The sequence below is a fragment of the Silurus meridionalis genome, chromosome 29, assembly GCF_014805685.1.
Source record: "Silurus meridionalis isolate SWU-2019-XX chromosome 29, ASM1480568v1, whole genome shotgun sequence".
Lineage (NCBI taxonomy): Eukaryota > Metazoa > Chordata > Actinopteri > Siluriformes > Siluridae > Silurus > Silurus meridionalis.
Genome location: NC_060912.1, coordinates 6,514,162 through 6,531,840, shown reverse-complemented (window position 1 = coordinate 6,531,840; position 17,679 = coordinate 6,514,162). Strand labels below are relative to the sequence as shown.

Genomic DNA, 17,679 nt, shown 5'->3' with positions numbered 1-17,679 from the left:
GAACCAAACCTGTTCCAGCATGACAATGTCTCTGTAAATAAAGCAAACCCTGTTGAGATACGCTTTACATGGTTAGAGTGGAAGATCGTAAATAGGAAGGCCTCTTCGCCTACACCCGCGCCTGATAACATCTTGCGGCTGACTAATCGCAAATCTCCAAAAGCACACTCCAAAAAATGAGTGGAACGCCTTCTCAGAAGAGTGGAGGTTATTGGAGCAGCAAATGAGGACTAAATGTGGAAAGGGGTGTTCAAAAAGCACATTTTTGTCCATATAGTGCAAGCAAGCATCAGGTTAGAGCAACGAAACAAGACGCAATTTTGGTCTTCAAAGTGCGTCATCACGACGCCAGAATTCTAAATATTCAGATCAACTTTATCGATCCCTGCCTTAAAATTTTCAAACAGTTCCTCAATCGCAATTCCCATTACATCAACGCTTTCCAAAAGATGGTCGGAGAAATCTAGTATCTCTCTGTTCTCTTTCAGTACGATTAAACTGATCGAACGTGTCAAACATCTGCATTGGGATTATTAGGGATTATTAAGGATTGAAACGGTTAAGGCATTTAAGGATGATTACAGATGAGTTCTTGGGATATTGTATCCGAATGCATCTAAGAACTTAAACTGATGTATTGATTTGAAAGGTCTGAAGAAAATGAATGCAATACCTTTGAATTAATTGTTAACTTAGAAGATAAAACTGATCAAGCGAGTCATACAAATCTTTACATACAAAAATGTGGTATTCATAAAAATCCAATAAATTCAAAGACATTTGTATCATGTACCTCCAAAGTGTTTAAAATGTATTACAAAAAGACTAGCTACATTTACAGTATTTAACAGATGCCCTGTGTATTACAATTATCTTATTAATATAACTGAGCAGTTGAGGATTGGAGCAGAAGCAAATCCCAGGATCAGCAACCTGGTGGGTGCTGGGATTCGAACTCAATCTTTTATCAGAAAGCCAACGATCAACTTCAAATTGTACAAATAACACGCATTATTGCGCTTTAATATCTGAACACATGGTCAGCGTTACCATATTGTCTCATCCTGACTTCTCTATCGAAAACACATTCTAACGCCAGAACACTGGTTCAGAGAGCCAATCAACGAATCAATAATTGCGAAAAGCGACACAAATCCATCATTTACAACAAATAAAACTAATAATTTCGAATAATATGAGACATTCTGCCTTTTATTTACATGACACTCGCATGCCTGTGAGATCACACAGAGGTCCATGAAAACTAACATGAGGTCCAATGAGAAATAATTAAATGCAAGTCAAGTGTATTTCTATAGCGCTTTTCACAACAGACGTTGTCTCAAAGCAGCTTTACAGAAACTAACAGTTAAGGTGAATGATGTGTATTTATCCCTGATGAGCAGCCGTGGAGACTGTGGCAAGGAAAAACTCCCTTAGATGTTATGAGGAAGAAACCTTGAGAGGAACCAGACTCAAAAAAAAGAACAATAAACAATACACAACACCAGAGAGTGAGATCTAACATGAGCACTGGAGTGTAAGATTATGAGTAATGTTCTTTCCACAGTCTTTTACAGTCATTTGTGGTTATAAAACTATAAGCTACTGAGCAACTCATAAAATATCACACTGAGATCTTCTTTTTAAAAAAAGTCCCCACAAAAAAAAAATTGAGTCCCCATGAAAAAATGAATCTAAAGTCCAGGCTTGTGGTGCCTAAACATTGCCACGTAATTACATGAACGAACTGAAGAAACACGGTCTGTGGATAACCTTATATAAGGTTTCTCTCTTACAGGTCACCCACTTCTCTATTCTTAATGACAAACACCGCTTGCATTGCATTGCATTATATATACACACTGAGACACCAAGATAGTGTCAGGGGAAGCACCTGCAACTGTGTAGGGTGGAGATGGTAAAATTAATCGTATTGGTACATATTGGTAAAAAAACTATATTTATATACGAATTATCAGCAGATGCGTTATTCTTTTATTATTTCTAAAGTGAGCAACATACATTGATTTCTCTACGCTAAACAGTTTCTTGAGGACGTTTCTTTCGGCAACGCTGCTACGTAAATATGACGCATCACAATATTACGGAGACCGAGGCGCGTCCTGAGAGTCACATAAAATACAGATTTACATGGCAGAGGTAGAGCTGCATCTTCCTGTAGACATAACAGGAAACGTCTCATCTTTTCTAAACTTTAGACAGACGGCAAATCATAAATTTACTTAAGCACCTTCTGACTTCTAACGCATGGCCCTTACACAAGCACATAACACAATAAAAGAGAAAGGATGAGATGTAGATGAAAGATGAGATTAGATTTAGACTCTAAACCAAAGAAATAAAAGCGATCTCTTTCTTCCGTATTGAATTACGTCATATTTTATTCCATTACATTCGGTTGAATCAAATTCGAAATCAGATCGCACGCGCGTGGTAATGGGATGAAACATATCGTATCAATAGCTGCGATATTGTATCGTATCGTTGACTATGCAACAAGTCGCGAATCGCATCAGCCTCAATTATGGAGTTAAATGAGAAATTATTATTACATGAAATTAACAAACACAGTTAACATAATCTTTCGACTTCCAGGATCATCCGTCTCCATACCCCCCTGTCCTCTACATCTGCCTCTGTCACACCAACTACCTGCATGTCTTCCCTCACCACATCCATAAACCTCCTCCTTGGTCTTCCTCTTTTCCTCCTTCCTGGTGGCTCCATCCTCAGCATTCTCCTACTGATGTACCCCATGTCTCTCCTCTGCACATGTCCAAACCATCTCAATTTTGCCTCCCTCACCTTGTCTCCAAAACGTCCTACATGTGCTGTCCCTCTAATAAACTCATTTCTAATCCTGTCCATCTTCATCACTCCCAACGAAAACCTCAACATCTTCAGCTCTGCTACCTCCAGCTCCACCTCCTGTCTTTTACTCACTGCCACTGTCTCTAAACAATAACAAAATCGCAGGTCTCACCACAGTCCTATAAACTTTCCTTTTCACTCTCACAGATACTCTTCTATCACAAATCACTCCTGCTATCACTCTTCTCCACCCTCTCCACCCTGCCTGCACTCTTTACATGATCTAGCCATATTACAAATAGCGTGCAAATACGTGTCATTGTGTTTATATACATTGATATGATGCATTAACATGGAGGTATAGTGATAAATAAAACAATATAAACGTACATTTTTAGCATTTTGCACCATTGCACAGTTTTCTAATCAGTATTCAAATGTACATTTTGGCCCAGTGACAAAAGTTTTGGCACCCCCGAACACCCAAGTCCTCCTAGAACTGGACAGTTAATGATTGTTCCAAAGCCACAGACATTGTAGATTATTAGACTATTATTAGATTGACAAACCACGTTATAACATTATTTCCATTTCTGTACCTGAAGATGTTTCAAAGCAATGCATGCAAATAAACACCGGGGTTTGTTAGGATCAGTTTCTGACAGGATATCCGGCATGCACGCTCCAGCAGTGTGTAATGAAAAAGAGTCGAACAGTGAAACGACTTGGTGTCCATGCATTTGACTTCTGAAATCTCAAGGCAGATGTCCAGACACCAGGAAGTCGGTGATCGAGCAGGTCCAAGTTGATCGGTGGTGTCTTTCCAACACAGAGAAGTCAAACACATGCATGCAACACAGGGATAAAACATGCATATGCGCGCACACATGCATTCATCACGCATCAAACGCGCGCGTCACGATTAAACACACTCCATCATCCACGATCGGCTCTTCGAACACGCTCGTGCAGTGCATGCTAGCTCCGGTGCTAGGCGTTACCTAGCTACAAAGCTAACCACTGCACCAAACCTAGTAAAACACACAGTAAGACTGCAGAATATTAATGGCGGTTACTGACCTCGTCGCTGCCGCTCGTGGAGAATCCCGCCTCGTTCTGGCGCGCGAGCCGCTCGCCGAGTCTCAGCATGTGGAGTAAAGTCGGGTCTTCCTTCAGCGCGTACGCAATGGGCCTCGGCTCAACGGGGCCGCCCGCTTCCACCGCCTCGGCCGCTACCGCCTCCTCGGCCGCTTCCACCCCCGGCCGCGCAACTCTCTTCTTCTCGCTCTTCTGACGGACCCGACACGGACACGGTCGCCCGGGAAAGCGGCACCGCGCCGGCGCGGACGGATTCGCGCCCGCAAACACCGCCGAGGCGGACAGTCCGCCTCCAGCCGCCGCCATTTTTCTCCCAGAACAACAACAACGACTCCGCTTCGGGGAGGAACAAGATGGAAAGGCGCGCAATTTGCGTGCGCCCGAAATGAATTCTGGGAAATTGAGTTCCTCCCCCTCCCTCTTCTCAGTACCCTAATTGCTAATGCTAGCATTTGTTTGTTCCTGACTTCTGTTTCTTTTTTATACTGCTATCCGAAATATAGAAATGATTTATATTTTGAATCATTCATTCAATCATTCATCAATCGTTTTACGATTATTGCTCAAGGGCCCAGCAGTGGCATCTTGGTGAAGTTGGGATCTAAATTCATGACCTTCTGATTAGAAGTCCAATGTACCTTGACCTCTGAGCAATCACTTAAAACTTCTGGCTATAACATAAATTATATATGATGGGATTCCTGGTCACATGACAAGCTCTATAGTTTTGCTTAGTAACCTATTGTGGCTTGATTTCAAACGTATCTGCTGTGAGGTAAGTGACACCAGGTATCACGTGATACCAAGTGATAGCACTTGTCTTATGAAGGTTCGTAAGGATTAAATGTACCTAGAAATGGTTAAAAATCACACTATGTCAGTTAATCATAAGTACATTAGGGGTCTGTAATGATGCGTGTTATAAAAGCAATAAAACACCTGATGGGAAAATAATCTATTTAATAATCCACCACTTCACACTGGGTATGTGTGAGTGCAGTAATGAGACAGAAAAAAGCCTGCTGACACAAACAAACATTATATTTATTTATTAATTGTACTTTCTGCACTAATAAATCATGACTTGAAACAGATGTATGTGCTGTGGTGGACAGTAGTCTAACCTTTCCATTATTCCAGTTAACTTGGCTGTGTGATATGGAAATGTAATGCCTTTCAGTCCTGCCTGGATCTGGATCTACTGTGCATTAACATGAAAAGTCAATATTTTAGTCAATTTTGACACCCACATTCTTAACAAAATACACTACATGATTAAAAGTTTGTGGACACCTAATTATAGGATTCATATGTGCTTTTTGAACATTCCACATTTAGTCTCTGTTTCCTGCTACAATAATCTTTACACTTCTAGGAAGATATTTTTTTACTCCTAACACACCAATCTATTAATAGAATAATATTAATGATTCAAACACTGATTGATATCTAATAAAAAAAAAAAGTTATCCTGAACCCAAAACCAACTACTCAAAAAATGATTAGTTAGTCAACTACTTCAAAAAATTTCATTTTTTTCTCTCTAAATGTTCTGCTTGCTGTTGAACAGATGCTGAACTGTAGGTTGGTGATCAGTAGATACGCCAAGCGGCAATCAAAACAAGTTAAAAAGAGAGCGCACACTCTACGTTTTTATCAGCTCATGAATAAAAAGGAACGACTGATTTCGAAAAGTATATAAAATATTCCAATTTTTAATGTAGTAAAGATGAAAGTAAAAGTCTTTCCAAATCAAAATTGCTTTACTGAACTATTTCGATTTGGAAAGACTTTTACTTTCATCTTTACTACATTGTCAAATCAAGCAAATGTGGTGTTTTTTTTTTTTAAGGTACATAAACAAAAAAAAATTAATGAAATAAATATCACATACAATCTCTTAAATGATTTTTTTTACTCATTTACAATAAAATAACTTGAAGTTACAAAAGACCAAACAAAAAATCTATATTACTTTTGGAAAAGGAAAAAAAAAAATTCATTAATGCTCCAGTAGCATTAATGAGGTCATGTTAAGTGAAAAGGTCTGGGGTTCAAAAAGTGTGTTTTAGTTCATCCTAAAAGAGGTACAGTGAAGTCGAGGTCAGCGCTCTGTGCAGGAGTTATTCCTCAACAAACTACACAGAGCTCAGATTGTGCACAGCGGCAAGGCCATGCTGGAACTGGTGTGTGCCTCTTAGTTCCAGTGAAGATAATTTATTAATTCTACAGCACACAAAGATATTTTATAATTTTTGTTTCCAACTTTTAATACTTTTAATTTTTGGGGTTTTGGTCCAACTGTTAATAAAATAATGTTTCAATATAAAATATATATTAAGATTTAAATAAAACTTGCATAGAAACAATGAAAAATACATTTAGCTTTTTTATGGACAATATATTTAATTAAAGTTTAAATTACATGTTAAAAAAATATAATGTAAATGGTTTATTAAATTAATTAAAATAAATTATATAAATTAAATACATTAACTTAATTTATTAAATAAATTAAAGTGAAAAAACTTGAAAAATTTGTTCTTGGAGAATAAAAAAAAAGGAATGTTGGTAGAAAAGGAAAGTGGAAAGTTCCTTTTAAATTTTTATAATTTTACAGATGATGAAATCTTTAAAAAAAAAAAAAAAAAAAAAAAAACATCTGTGTGTTGACTGAGGACTGATGGAGTGTATTGTAATGAGTGAGTGTAGTAATGAAATGCAACATTTCCATAAACAACGTGTTTTAATAACTCTTAGAACTTTATTAGTTAGTTTTAGACTGGATGGTCATGACAGTCAAGACAACAGAGCTAAAGAGCACTTTTATTCTTAAATAATAAAGTATATAAGGGCAAACAGGGAAAGAGGAGGCGCTGATTTTAAGCCTGAGCTTGTTGTTTCTGCTGGAACTCCGAGATCCGGCTCTCCATAATGGGACGGAAGTGACGGATCAAACCCTGGAAACAAATCATCGAGTTTTAAGGCATCGAATAATATAAGCTGCATTGATTATGTTTAGGTGATCAGGTATTATGTTGTGTGTGACAAACCTGTACGGGCCATGCAGCTCCATCGCCCAAAGCACAGATGGTGTGACCTTCGATCTGTTTACTGAGCTCCCAGATCATATCAATCTCTGCAGCCTGCGTCTCCCTTCACGAAGCGCCACATCATCTTATTCATCCAGTCCACTCCTGGAAAAAATATATAAATAATCATATATTAAAATTAATATATTTCCTGGTCAATCACCAGGGTATTATATTCGAAGAAATTCACATATCCTCTTGATCGTATTGACTTTCGAATGAGTGTGGAAAACATTCTATAACAGCACGACTAGACATTTTTTTATGAAATTCCTGGTGACATCACTTCCGCAGAAGTGTAGTTCCTTACCTTCCCTGCAGGGGGTGCACTGGCCACAGCTTTCATGCTTATAGAATTCGATCAGCCGCGCGATAGCTCTGATTACATCCGTCTGTAACGAAACAAGGTCTTTTGTTATTTTTCATTGCTCTGTTTCAACAAGACAATATTTGAAGACATTTTAACGAGGCTTTCGGTATAGTTACTGACTGTAGACTGCATGTTAAACATTTACAAAATTTGTTAGCCCATATCTACAAAAAAACGAACAAAAAGAGGCGAAATGGGGCATATTACCAAAAGGGTCATATCAGGATGGCATGGACACACAAAATGTCACCTTCCTTAAACTGTACAATTTACAATGATCCTAATTCTCATTCTATCACGATGGCTGCTACTTAATACATTTCTCTGTTGATTTCACTTGCATCTAAAAGGGTGAAGACTTTCTAAATTGGTCAAACTTCACAACTTATGAAAGAAAAAAAGAATGCTTTTATTCACTTTTTGTTTGGGCATACCCTAGGTGCACCTAATAACATCTATTTGCTTCTGCACAACGCTTTTACAACAAATGGTTCTTGTAAAACCTTATTTAGAGTCACTGTTCAGGATCATAATACATATCAAATTTTATAGACATTAACAACTCCATCCACACCAAATACATTACAGCTACACTCTGGTTATTGTACTATAAGAAAATTAAATTAAAACTACGTTCTGCAGTATCCAATAGGGATATAACGATATTATTGGTTTCGTGATGATTGTATGAAACGATAGGCCTTCTAAGCACATAAGTGCAAGGTTTTTTTCAGCCCAGTGGAGTGGAGCGGAGGGAATTCCCACCGAGCCCTGCATGTATCCTTCACTCTCTCTCGTCTTTGCTGCCTCTACAGATCCAGCTCGTGTGAAGAAGAGATTTAGAAATTGTTGACGCTTAAGAGAATCTTAAATCTGAAGCATACATCTCAAGTATACTGAGTGGATGGATGGATGAATGGATGGATGGAGTATATTGAGTGGATGGATGGATGGATGGATGGATGGAGTATATTGAGTGGATGGATGGATGAATGGCTGGAGTATATTGAGTGGATGGATGGATGGCTGGAGTATACTGAGTGGATGGATGGATGAATGGATGGATGGAGTTACTAGCACCTTCACAAAGAGACAACAGCTAAAGTTGCACTGAGCCTCAAGCAAGCAGTGGTCTTCACAAGCTACTCAGAGCTTTGCTATTATAGAGAGCGTTAGAAAGATTATAGATATTTCCTTTATCAAGGTCCAGCTGGTGCAATTATTTTATTTAATTTTTTTATATTAGGGAGTTTGTAAGCAACGGTTATGATTAGAGGATAAAGGAAAGATGAGGACACCAGTTTGTACACCAGTGTAATGTGCAGTTTTATGGACACTTTGTTTAAATATCAATAAATATCGTACTGTGGACTTTATACTGATATAATATCGTACTGTGAGATTTTAATATCCCTATTATTTCACACTCACCGATTTGTCCATGACGATCAGCGCTGCAGTACCCAGGCCGGTTTGAGCCTGTATGAGGCCGTCAAAGTCCATCGGAACATCTTCACACACGTGTTTGGGAATGAGTGGTGTGGACGAGCCACCGGGAATCACACACAAGAGGTTGTCCCAGCCCCCGCGGACACCACCTGCAGCAGAGGTCACGAAGCGTACAGATCCAACGTTACAATGTTCGGCTGCTGTCTTTGATGAAGTGCCTGAAAATTTGACTGAGAGCATTTAAAAGCTATAACACATCAGGTTGGGGAAGCAGGAGTGGTCTCCTCGTTCCCTGTCCTCAGCAAAATACTAAACTGTGATACTAAAGAGCTGTGTTTTCAGAAGCAGTCAGAAATTATTCAATGACTGCTTTATCCTGGTCCCAGGAATACCAGGCATGATGCAGGAATAGACCCTGGATGGAATGCCAGACCATTGCAGGGCACCGTGCGTGTGCACACAGACATACACACACACACAACTATAGGTAATTTAGTATTTTCTGTATTTTTTTGTAAAGAAAAACCTGTAGCCTACCTGCATGCCTCTCGATCAGCTCCTTCATGGGAATAGACATCTCCTCTTCAACAGTGCAGGGGTTGTTCACATGACCGGAGATGTTGAAGAGCTTCGTGCCGGAGTTCCTCTCCCTGCCAAAACTGGCAAACCACGACCCGCCGCGTCGGCAGATGGTCGGGGCTACAGACACAGTTTCTACATTCGCAACGGTTGTCGGGCAGCCGAACACGCCTGCAAGCACACGGATAACAAATAGCAAGTTTAAACAATGAACTACAGCACTGATCAGCGCACCATCCTCCAGCAACTGGGTGCTCCTTCCTTCTGCTATCTCCACTACTAGAGGTCGACCAATTCATCGGTTTTGCCAATTAATCAACACTCACAGTTGATTGATGGATCTATGCGATATTAGCAAAAATCCATACCGATAGTTTTCTTGGTTTGCGTTACACAGTACGACAGCGGCCTCTAGAGGCGAATCACTGACACCACATGCTGTTTATTTGAAGTGTCATTTTTATACATTTTAGATGCAACTTGTTTTATTCATTTTAAGTGTTACTTATTGTTTCAGTTTGAATGAGTCTTCTATTTTTCGCAATATGAATTAATATAATTCATATTTATTTAGCACATTTTCATGATTCAGCACTTGTTTTTTATAATAAAGTTTAGTACTATTTTAAATTAAGTGTAAAAATGCAGACGCTTCCACCTTATGAACAAGTTACGTCCTGAACGATCGGTCGTACCAAGAATTTGTTTGTAAGTTGTTACTGTGTTCGATATTGACTACGCATATCTCCTAATAATGTAAGAGCTATAAATACTATCAAAAAAACAACAAAATATACTAAAACAAATCAAAATATTGTATACAGTATTTTGCCTTAAGTAATGTTGTAATAAAAATTTTTATTTATGTATAAAAATATACGTAAAAATAAAATGTATTGGCCCGACTACAGGGCGCATCATGTAGACTCGTTAGGGTCGACGATTAGCTCCCAACGGCTCTCCTCTGTTTAGAATTTTTTTTAGGACAGGTTTGTTCGTATCTGCGAACGTCCGTAAAGTCAATGTTCGTAAAGTGGGGAGCGTCTGAAATTTGTTTGTTTTTAGTTTGTTTTTCTACCAGTATACTTTTTAAAAACTGATTCGGTTGAATAATCGGTCATCATCAAGTACGGTTTAACCTAGCTATCGGTAAAATCCATTCTCGGTTGTCCTCTATCCACTACTGTCCTAAAAATCTGTGTGTGTAAGCAGGGTTTAACCAGATGTTTTGTTTGAGATGGAAAGAGCTTGTTATGGTCGTTGTTGCTCTCAAATGATGTTCAAGTTTATTGACTTTAAAGCAGTTCTTCTTCTTCTTTCGGCTGCTCCCATTAGGGGTCGCCACAGCGGATCATCCGTCTCCATACCACCCTGTCCTCTACATCTGCCTCTTTCACACCAACTACCTGCATGGCTTCCCTCACCACATCCATGAACCTCCTCCTTGGCCTTCCTCTTTTCCTCCTACCTGGTGGCTCCATCCTCAGCATTCTTCTACCAATATAATTCATATCCCTCCTCTGCACATGTCCAAACCATCTCAATCTCACCTCCCTCACCTTGTCACCAAAACACCCTACATGCGCTGTCCCTCTAATAAACTCGTTTCTAATCTTGTCCATCCTCGTCACTCCCAACGAAAACCTTAACATCTTCAGCTCTGCTACCTCCAGCTCCACCTCCTGTCTTTTACTCAATGCCACTGTCTCTAGTCCATACAACATCGCAGGTCTCACCACAGTCCTATTAACTTTCCCTTCACTCTTGTAGATACTCTTCTATCACAAATCACTCCTGTTATCACTCTTCTCCACCCACTCCACCCTGCCTGCACTCTTTTCTTTACTTCTCTAACACACTCTCCATTACTTTGCACTGTTGATTCCAGGTACCTGAACTCCTCCACCTTCTCCACCTCTTCTCCCTGCAACTGCATCACTCCACTGCCCTCCCTCTCATTCACACACATGTACTCTGTCTTACTCCTACTGACTTTCATTCCCCTTCTCTCCAGCGCATATCTCCACCTCTCCAGGCTCTTCTCAACCTGCTCATTACTCTCACCACAAATCACAATATCATCCGCAAACATTATAGTCCAGGGAGACTCCTGTCTGACCTCGTCTGTCAACCTGTCCATCACCACTGCAAACAGGAAAGGGCTCAGGGCCGATCCTTGATGTAGTCCAACCCTCACCATGAACCAGTCTGTCGTTCCTTCACTGCTGTCACACTGTCCTCATACATTTCCTGCACCACCCTCACATACTTTAAAACAGTTAAAAAGTAAAAAAAAAAAAAAAAAAAAAAACAACCAATGCAAAAATGTGTATTTAAGCTAGTATATAAAAAAGTAAGAGGACAACTTTTCTAGCCATGTGTGGCTATCCTGCATGTTTTTGATAAATGCTAGTGGTGATGTTTTACAACTCAACTGTCCCAATGTGTAGTAACCCAAAGACCCAAACACAAAGGTATTTGGTTATGGTTCGTCATGTGACCGACTGTCTCATTCTCTGCACTGTGTAATTAGTAGGTAATAAACCACACTAATATTCCAGACAGCAATTTTAATTCAAAATTTATTTCTTACCCACATCAGCAGGGAAAGGTGGCTTCAGACGGGGCTTCCCCTGTTTCCCCTCGATGGACTCGATCAGAGCCGTCTCCTCTCCGCAGATGTAAGCCCCGGCGCCGCGCATCACGTACACGTCAAAGTCGTAGCCCGAGCCGCAGGCGTTCTTCCCGATCAACCCTGCGCCGTACGCCTCGTTAATGGCAACCTGTGGAAAAAGGGACAGAAGGCTACTCGACCATTCTCCTTGATATCACTTTTAGTGTAATGTCCCTATAGATATTTTCCAGTAGCAGATACATGTTAAAAAATTAGGGTAAACTATTTCAGTGTTCTGAATTGTGGCCACTACTTTATACATGTCCGACAGTGACAACATGTCTGTGGGTGTGGTTAAGCGCAGGTTGTGAATGAAAGAAGGAGGTCTAATAAATGATCGCTGCTACTTGTTCACACAAGAAGGAGAATCGCGGCATTAAACTGGCTGATGTCCTGTCCTGGGCCTGTGGATATCAATCAAATCAGCAACCCTCTTTTTCATGCCTACTATTCGTCTATGTATTGAATCCCTCCAAACCACCAGGGTATTACATACAGCACTTATCAACAATAACGTATCAAACACGGTTAAGTCCAGGGCCTGCAAATCCACCCTTCTGTAATAATAAAGTTTTAAAGAACATTATGGTATTTGGCAGAGGCTTATTATACAACTGAGCAAATGAGGTTTATGAGCTTTGTTTAAAAGGGCAGCAGTGGCAGCTTGGTGGTGCAGGAATCTGAATAGGGCTGCAACAACTAATCGATAACGAATGCCGTTATGAATTAGTCGAGCTGCTCAAGTTACGGGTTTATCGTGGTGGCAAGATAACACAGTCGCCCGCGTAATGACAGCACAGGGTCAACCGGCAGCAGGAAAAGAACACACACTGGAGTCTAAAGTAAACTTGATCTAAATAAAAATGTAAATTGAGCTCTTCCCAAGCAGGAGATTTGTACATGAATGGTGTATGATCTTACCTGAAGATTGGACGACTCGTTGTAAAACTCTCCACGGATATAGATATAAGCGGCACGCGCTCCCATGGCCCGACCCGCAACCAGACAGCCCTCCACCAGCTTGTGTGGGTCATGGCGCATGATCTCCCTGTCTTTACAGGTGCCTGGTTCTCCCTCATCAGCATTCACCACCAGGTACTTAGGCCTGAAGAGAAATGAGAATGAGGTTAGAGTGATGCAGCATGATATAGTCATATTAATAGAAAAACTCAACACAGAAACTAAATGGAAAAAAATATATCAGTGTGAATCATTCGGTGTTTCAGGTAAATAAATTGAAGCTGACCGGCCATCGCTGGGTTTGTTCATGAAACTCCACTTCATCCCTGTGGGAAAGCCGGCTCCTCCTCTACCACGCAGACCAGACACTTTGATCTCATTGATGATCCAGTCCACTCCCTTCTCCAAGATCTCTTTCGTCTTGTACCAGTCACCACGACTTAATGCACCTTTCAATCTAAAAACAGAAGCAAACCTTTAGCAAATCTGTGATATTTAAGTTACAGGAAGGCAACATGCCAAATTCTGAACCAGCATTATTGCCTTTCTTCTTGTTATATAAAGCTTTGACAGTTTTTTTACACAGTAGAGACAGTTATGTTAATTTACTGTATATGTACTCAATACTTTGTAGAGGCTCCTTTTGCTTTAATTACTGCCTCGATTCGGCATGGCATGAAGGTGATCAGTCTGTGGCACTGCTGAGGTGGGATGGAAGCCCAGGTTTCTTAAACAGTGGCCTTCAGCTCATCTGCATTTTTGCTGGCCAGTCAAGCATTTTTGGGGCAACGTCCGTGTATCGCGGTTTTGGAATGTAACCACCGCGATAAAGGGGGGAATGTTGTGTGTGTTTGTGTTTATATATATATATATATATATATATATATATATATATATATATATATATATATATATATATATATATATATATATATAAATAGATATTCAGAACTCAGACATGATATCTCTGAAAATTTTATATTGTGATCAAGTTTGTCACTATATCAAATCTAATTTAGACATTTCTTCAATAAATCATCATTATAAGAATAATAACAGTATAACAAAAATGCAAACACATTACCTTTTACATGTATTATACATATAAAATTTCTCTCAATCAAAAAAACTCTGAAAGGCTACAGTACCTCCAGTCATGTCGGCCGTAAAGATTAGTGAAAATTCTGTCCTGGTCAGCCAAAGGTCCAAACTTAGTTTTCTTGACTTTCTCCTGGATGACAAACCAAACCAAAACGTGAGTCAAATATACTGGTGCTTTTAATACACTCCCCCCCAACCATTCATCTCTCAGCTGTTATCAGTACCTGACTTTACTAACACTCGTGTCTAAATGAGCACAATTCTCCACAAAATCTCTACAAAATCTTCCCAGAAAAGTGGAGGTTAATATAACAGCAAAATGTGGAATGAGATGCTCAGAAAACACAAATCTGATGCTCAGGTGACCACAAATCTTTGTCTAAATAGTGTATCTGCTAAAGTTTTGTGCATATTTATAAAAAATTAATCGGTTTCAAATCAAAAAACACCAAAAGATTTAAAAAGAGGGGGAATATACCTGCTGGGCTGTGCTATTGTAGCGAGCTAATGCCACTTGGCTTCCACGGCTGATCGAAGCAGAGATTGAGGGAGTGCGAGTCACAAAAGTGTTGGGCAAATGCAGCACCCCTGAGCTGAGGGTGCGGCTCAGGCCAGGACAGCCAAGACAAGCCAGCATCCTTTTTCTGTTGGAAACACATGTAACCGAAGTCTGGTGAAGTCTGATGAGTGATACAAATGACAAGAACGTTCGAAATACACTGAGTCGTTAATGCTATTGAACCGAATTCGCTGTCCTTCATCAAACATACATACAGTCAGTGCAGAAATTAAACAAAAATCCTTGTTGAAACATATTAATAAACAATGAGAGAGACATTTGTAACAAATACAATCATGGACAATCAAGTCATTATTCAATCAGATATTGCTGTACTGATAAATGCTGATCGTTGAACAGTTTAACAAGTAATAAAGAACAAAAGCACCTTCACTGAACCTGCACTGAAATGATCTGTACATACACTATAATGGCGAAATGTTTGTGCACCCAGACCATCACCTGCAGATCATCCTGTTCCAGATTTACAGCTTTACATTTGCTGTTATAATAAAACTCCATTTCCATACCATAGGGGTTGCGGGGGTGCGTCCATAATGTGCGGATTTTCTGAAGTCCCAGAGGATCACTGTACATACATACAGTCAGATCCATAAATATTGGGACATCGACACAATTCTAAACTTTTTGGCTCTATACACCACCACAATAGATTTGAAATAAAACAAACAAGTTGTGCTTTAACTGCAGACTGTCAGCTTTAATTTGAGGGCATTTACATCCAAATCAGGTGAACAGTGTAGGAATTACAACAGTTTGCATATGTACCTCCCACTTGTTAAGGGACCAAAAGTAATGGGCCAATTGGCTTCTCAGCTGTTCCATGGCCAGGTGTGTGTTATTCCCTCATTATACCAATTACAATGAGCAGATAAAAGGTCCAGAGTTCATTTCAAGTGTGATATTTGCATTTGGAATCTGTTGCTGTCGACTCTCCAAGATGAGATCCAAAGAGCTGTCACTAATAGTCAAGCAAGCCATCATTAGGCTGAAAAAACAAAACAAACCCATCAGAGAGACAGCAAAAACATTAGATGTGGCCAAAACAACTGTTTGGAACATTCTTAAAAAGAAGGAACGCACCAGTGAGTTTAGCAACACCAAAAGACCCGGAAGACCACGGAAAACAACTGTGGTGGAACAACTGGCCTCAAAAACAGGAAGGCCAGATTAGAGTTTGCCGAACAACATCTAAAAAAGCCTCCACATTTCTTGAACAACATCCTATGGACAGATGAGACCAAGATCAACTTGTACCAGAGTGATGGGAAGAGAAGAGTATGGAGAAGGAAAGGAACTGCTCATGATCCTAAGCATACCACCTCATCAATGAAGCATGGTGGTGGTAGTGTCATGGCGTGGGCATGTATGGCTGCCAATGGAACTGGTTCTCTTGTATTTATTGATGATGTGACTGCTGACAAAAGCAGCAGAATGAATTCTGAAGTGTTTCGGACAATATTATCTGCTCATATTCAGCCAAATGCTTCAGAACTCATTGGACGGTGCTTCACAGTGCAGATGGACAATGACCCAAAGCATATTGCAAAAATGCCCCGTGAACAAGCAGGAACTGAAGACAGTTGCAGTTGAGGCCTGGCAGAGCATCAACAGGGATGAAACCCAGCGTAAATGCCCTCAAATTAAAGCTGACAGTCTGCAGTTAAAGCACAACTTGTTCGTTTCATTTCAAATCCATTGTGGTGGTGTATAGAGCCAAAAATGTTAGAATTGTGTCGATGTCCCAATATTTATGGACCTGACTGTACATATATTGTACCTTACACATGTTTACACATAAACTTTAAATTATATTTTCTCTAAATATTATTTTTCACATATGAATCATATCTATCTAGCTGTCTGTCTCTATCTATCTGTCTGCCTGCCTATCTGTCTATCAATCTACCAGTCAGTCTGTTTATCAGTCTACCGGTCAGTCTATCTATCTATCTATCTATCTATCTATCTATCATTTCAAGCCCAATTTTCCAGCTACAGTTCCTTACCCAGCGAACTAAGCCGTAATCCAAAATATCGCCTTCCTCCCTACACATGTACACTACACAGGGTAGAACATAAACGCTATGTAGTGTACTACACATAACCACTACAGCGTGATTTGCAACTCAGCCGGACCGACACTATAGACGCTTCTCCCGGTGACCTCCACAATCATTACAATAACATGCGCTGCATGTCTGCTCTCCGGCTGCTCACACACTGTACACTCACTGTTAGCTTTCCAGAGAAGCTGCAGAAGTGCAACCAAGTCAACTTTATTCCAGAACTCAGCAAATAATTACCTTTAAACAACGCTCCCTGGATCTCAGCTTACTGCAAGTGTAGAGCGGAAAACATTACCGAGTGCACCCGGAAATACGTCATTGCGCTTCTTCTTCTGCAACTGCTGCAAAAAATCCGTGAGGGCACACCGCCATCTAGTGGAACCTATAATGTAGGGATTTGGGAAGTTGCGAAAAACATGGATGCGTCCTGTGTGATATGTATTTTCAAAACTAAATATGTATGTACACTGATTACAGTGGTAGCTCAACGATTAAAGCTCTGGGTTGCTGATCAGAAGGTTAGGGGTTCAAGCCCCAGCACTATCAAGCGTTGATAGCACAATGAACACGATTCAACAAGTCTTTCACCTGCATACATCATCTCTAGCGGAAGCATCAATATTACCCTCAGTGCAATTTCTTTTGCATTTTTCTATTCATTATGTTTTTTTTCTGTGGATTTGAAATGTTTTTGTACAAATTCTCATGTTGAAATATTTTGGATGATCTTTCCTCAAACTATGTTACAGTACAGTGGCTAGGGTCATACAGAGGTTTTCCAATATGGTTCCACTCAGAAAAGGCTTTGAACGGGTCGATCATAAAAGCTGAGTCCTCGTGCTGTGCATCAGGTTCAGAAGCTGCTTTAAAAA

The 17,679-nt window shown here is 39.9% G+C and overlaps 2 protein-coding genes across 2 annotated transcripts in view; both read right to left on the bottom strand.

Annotated features, from left to right (window-relative positions):
• The window catches only part of kmt2ba (lysine (K)-specific methyltransferase 2Ba), a 37,137-nt gene extending 32,702 nt beyond the window's left edge, over positions 1-4,435 (bottom strand). Inside the window, exon 1 of the mRNA XM_046843711.1 lies at positions 3,916-4,435. Within this exon, the coding sequence (XP_046699667.1) occupies positions 3,916-4,239 (324 nt within the window). The 5' untranslated portion in view covers positions 4,240-4,435. The remainder of the gene's footprint in view (positions 1-3,915) is intronic.
• A 2,240-nt stretch (positions 4,436-6,675) lies between these two features.
• ndufv1 (NADH:ubiquinone oxidoreductase core subunit V1) lies at positions 6,676-17,186 on the bottom strand. The gene is given in 12 exon segments (XM_046844377.1): positions 6,676-6,893; positions 6,987-7,080; positions 7,082-7,130; positions 7,336-7,417; positions 8,827-8,993; positions 9,382-9,594; positions 12,017-12,206; positions 13,019-13,202; positions 13,344-13,514; positions 14,206-14,288; positions 14,637-14,802; positions 17,045-17,186. Coding segments are annotated over 11 exon segments (1,470 nt in total). The 5' UTR covers positions 14,796-14,802; positions 17,045-17,186; the 3' UTR covers positions 6,676-6,815.
• Positions 17,187-17,679: the final 493 nt, after the last annotated feature.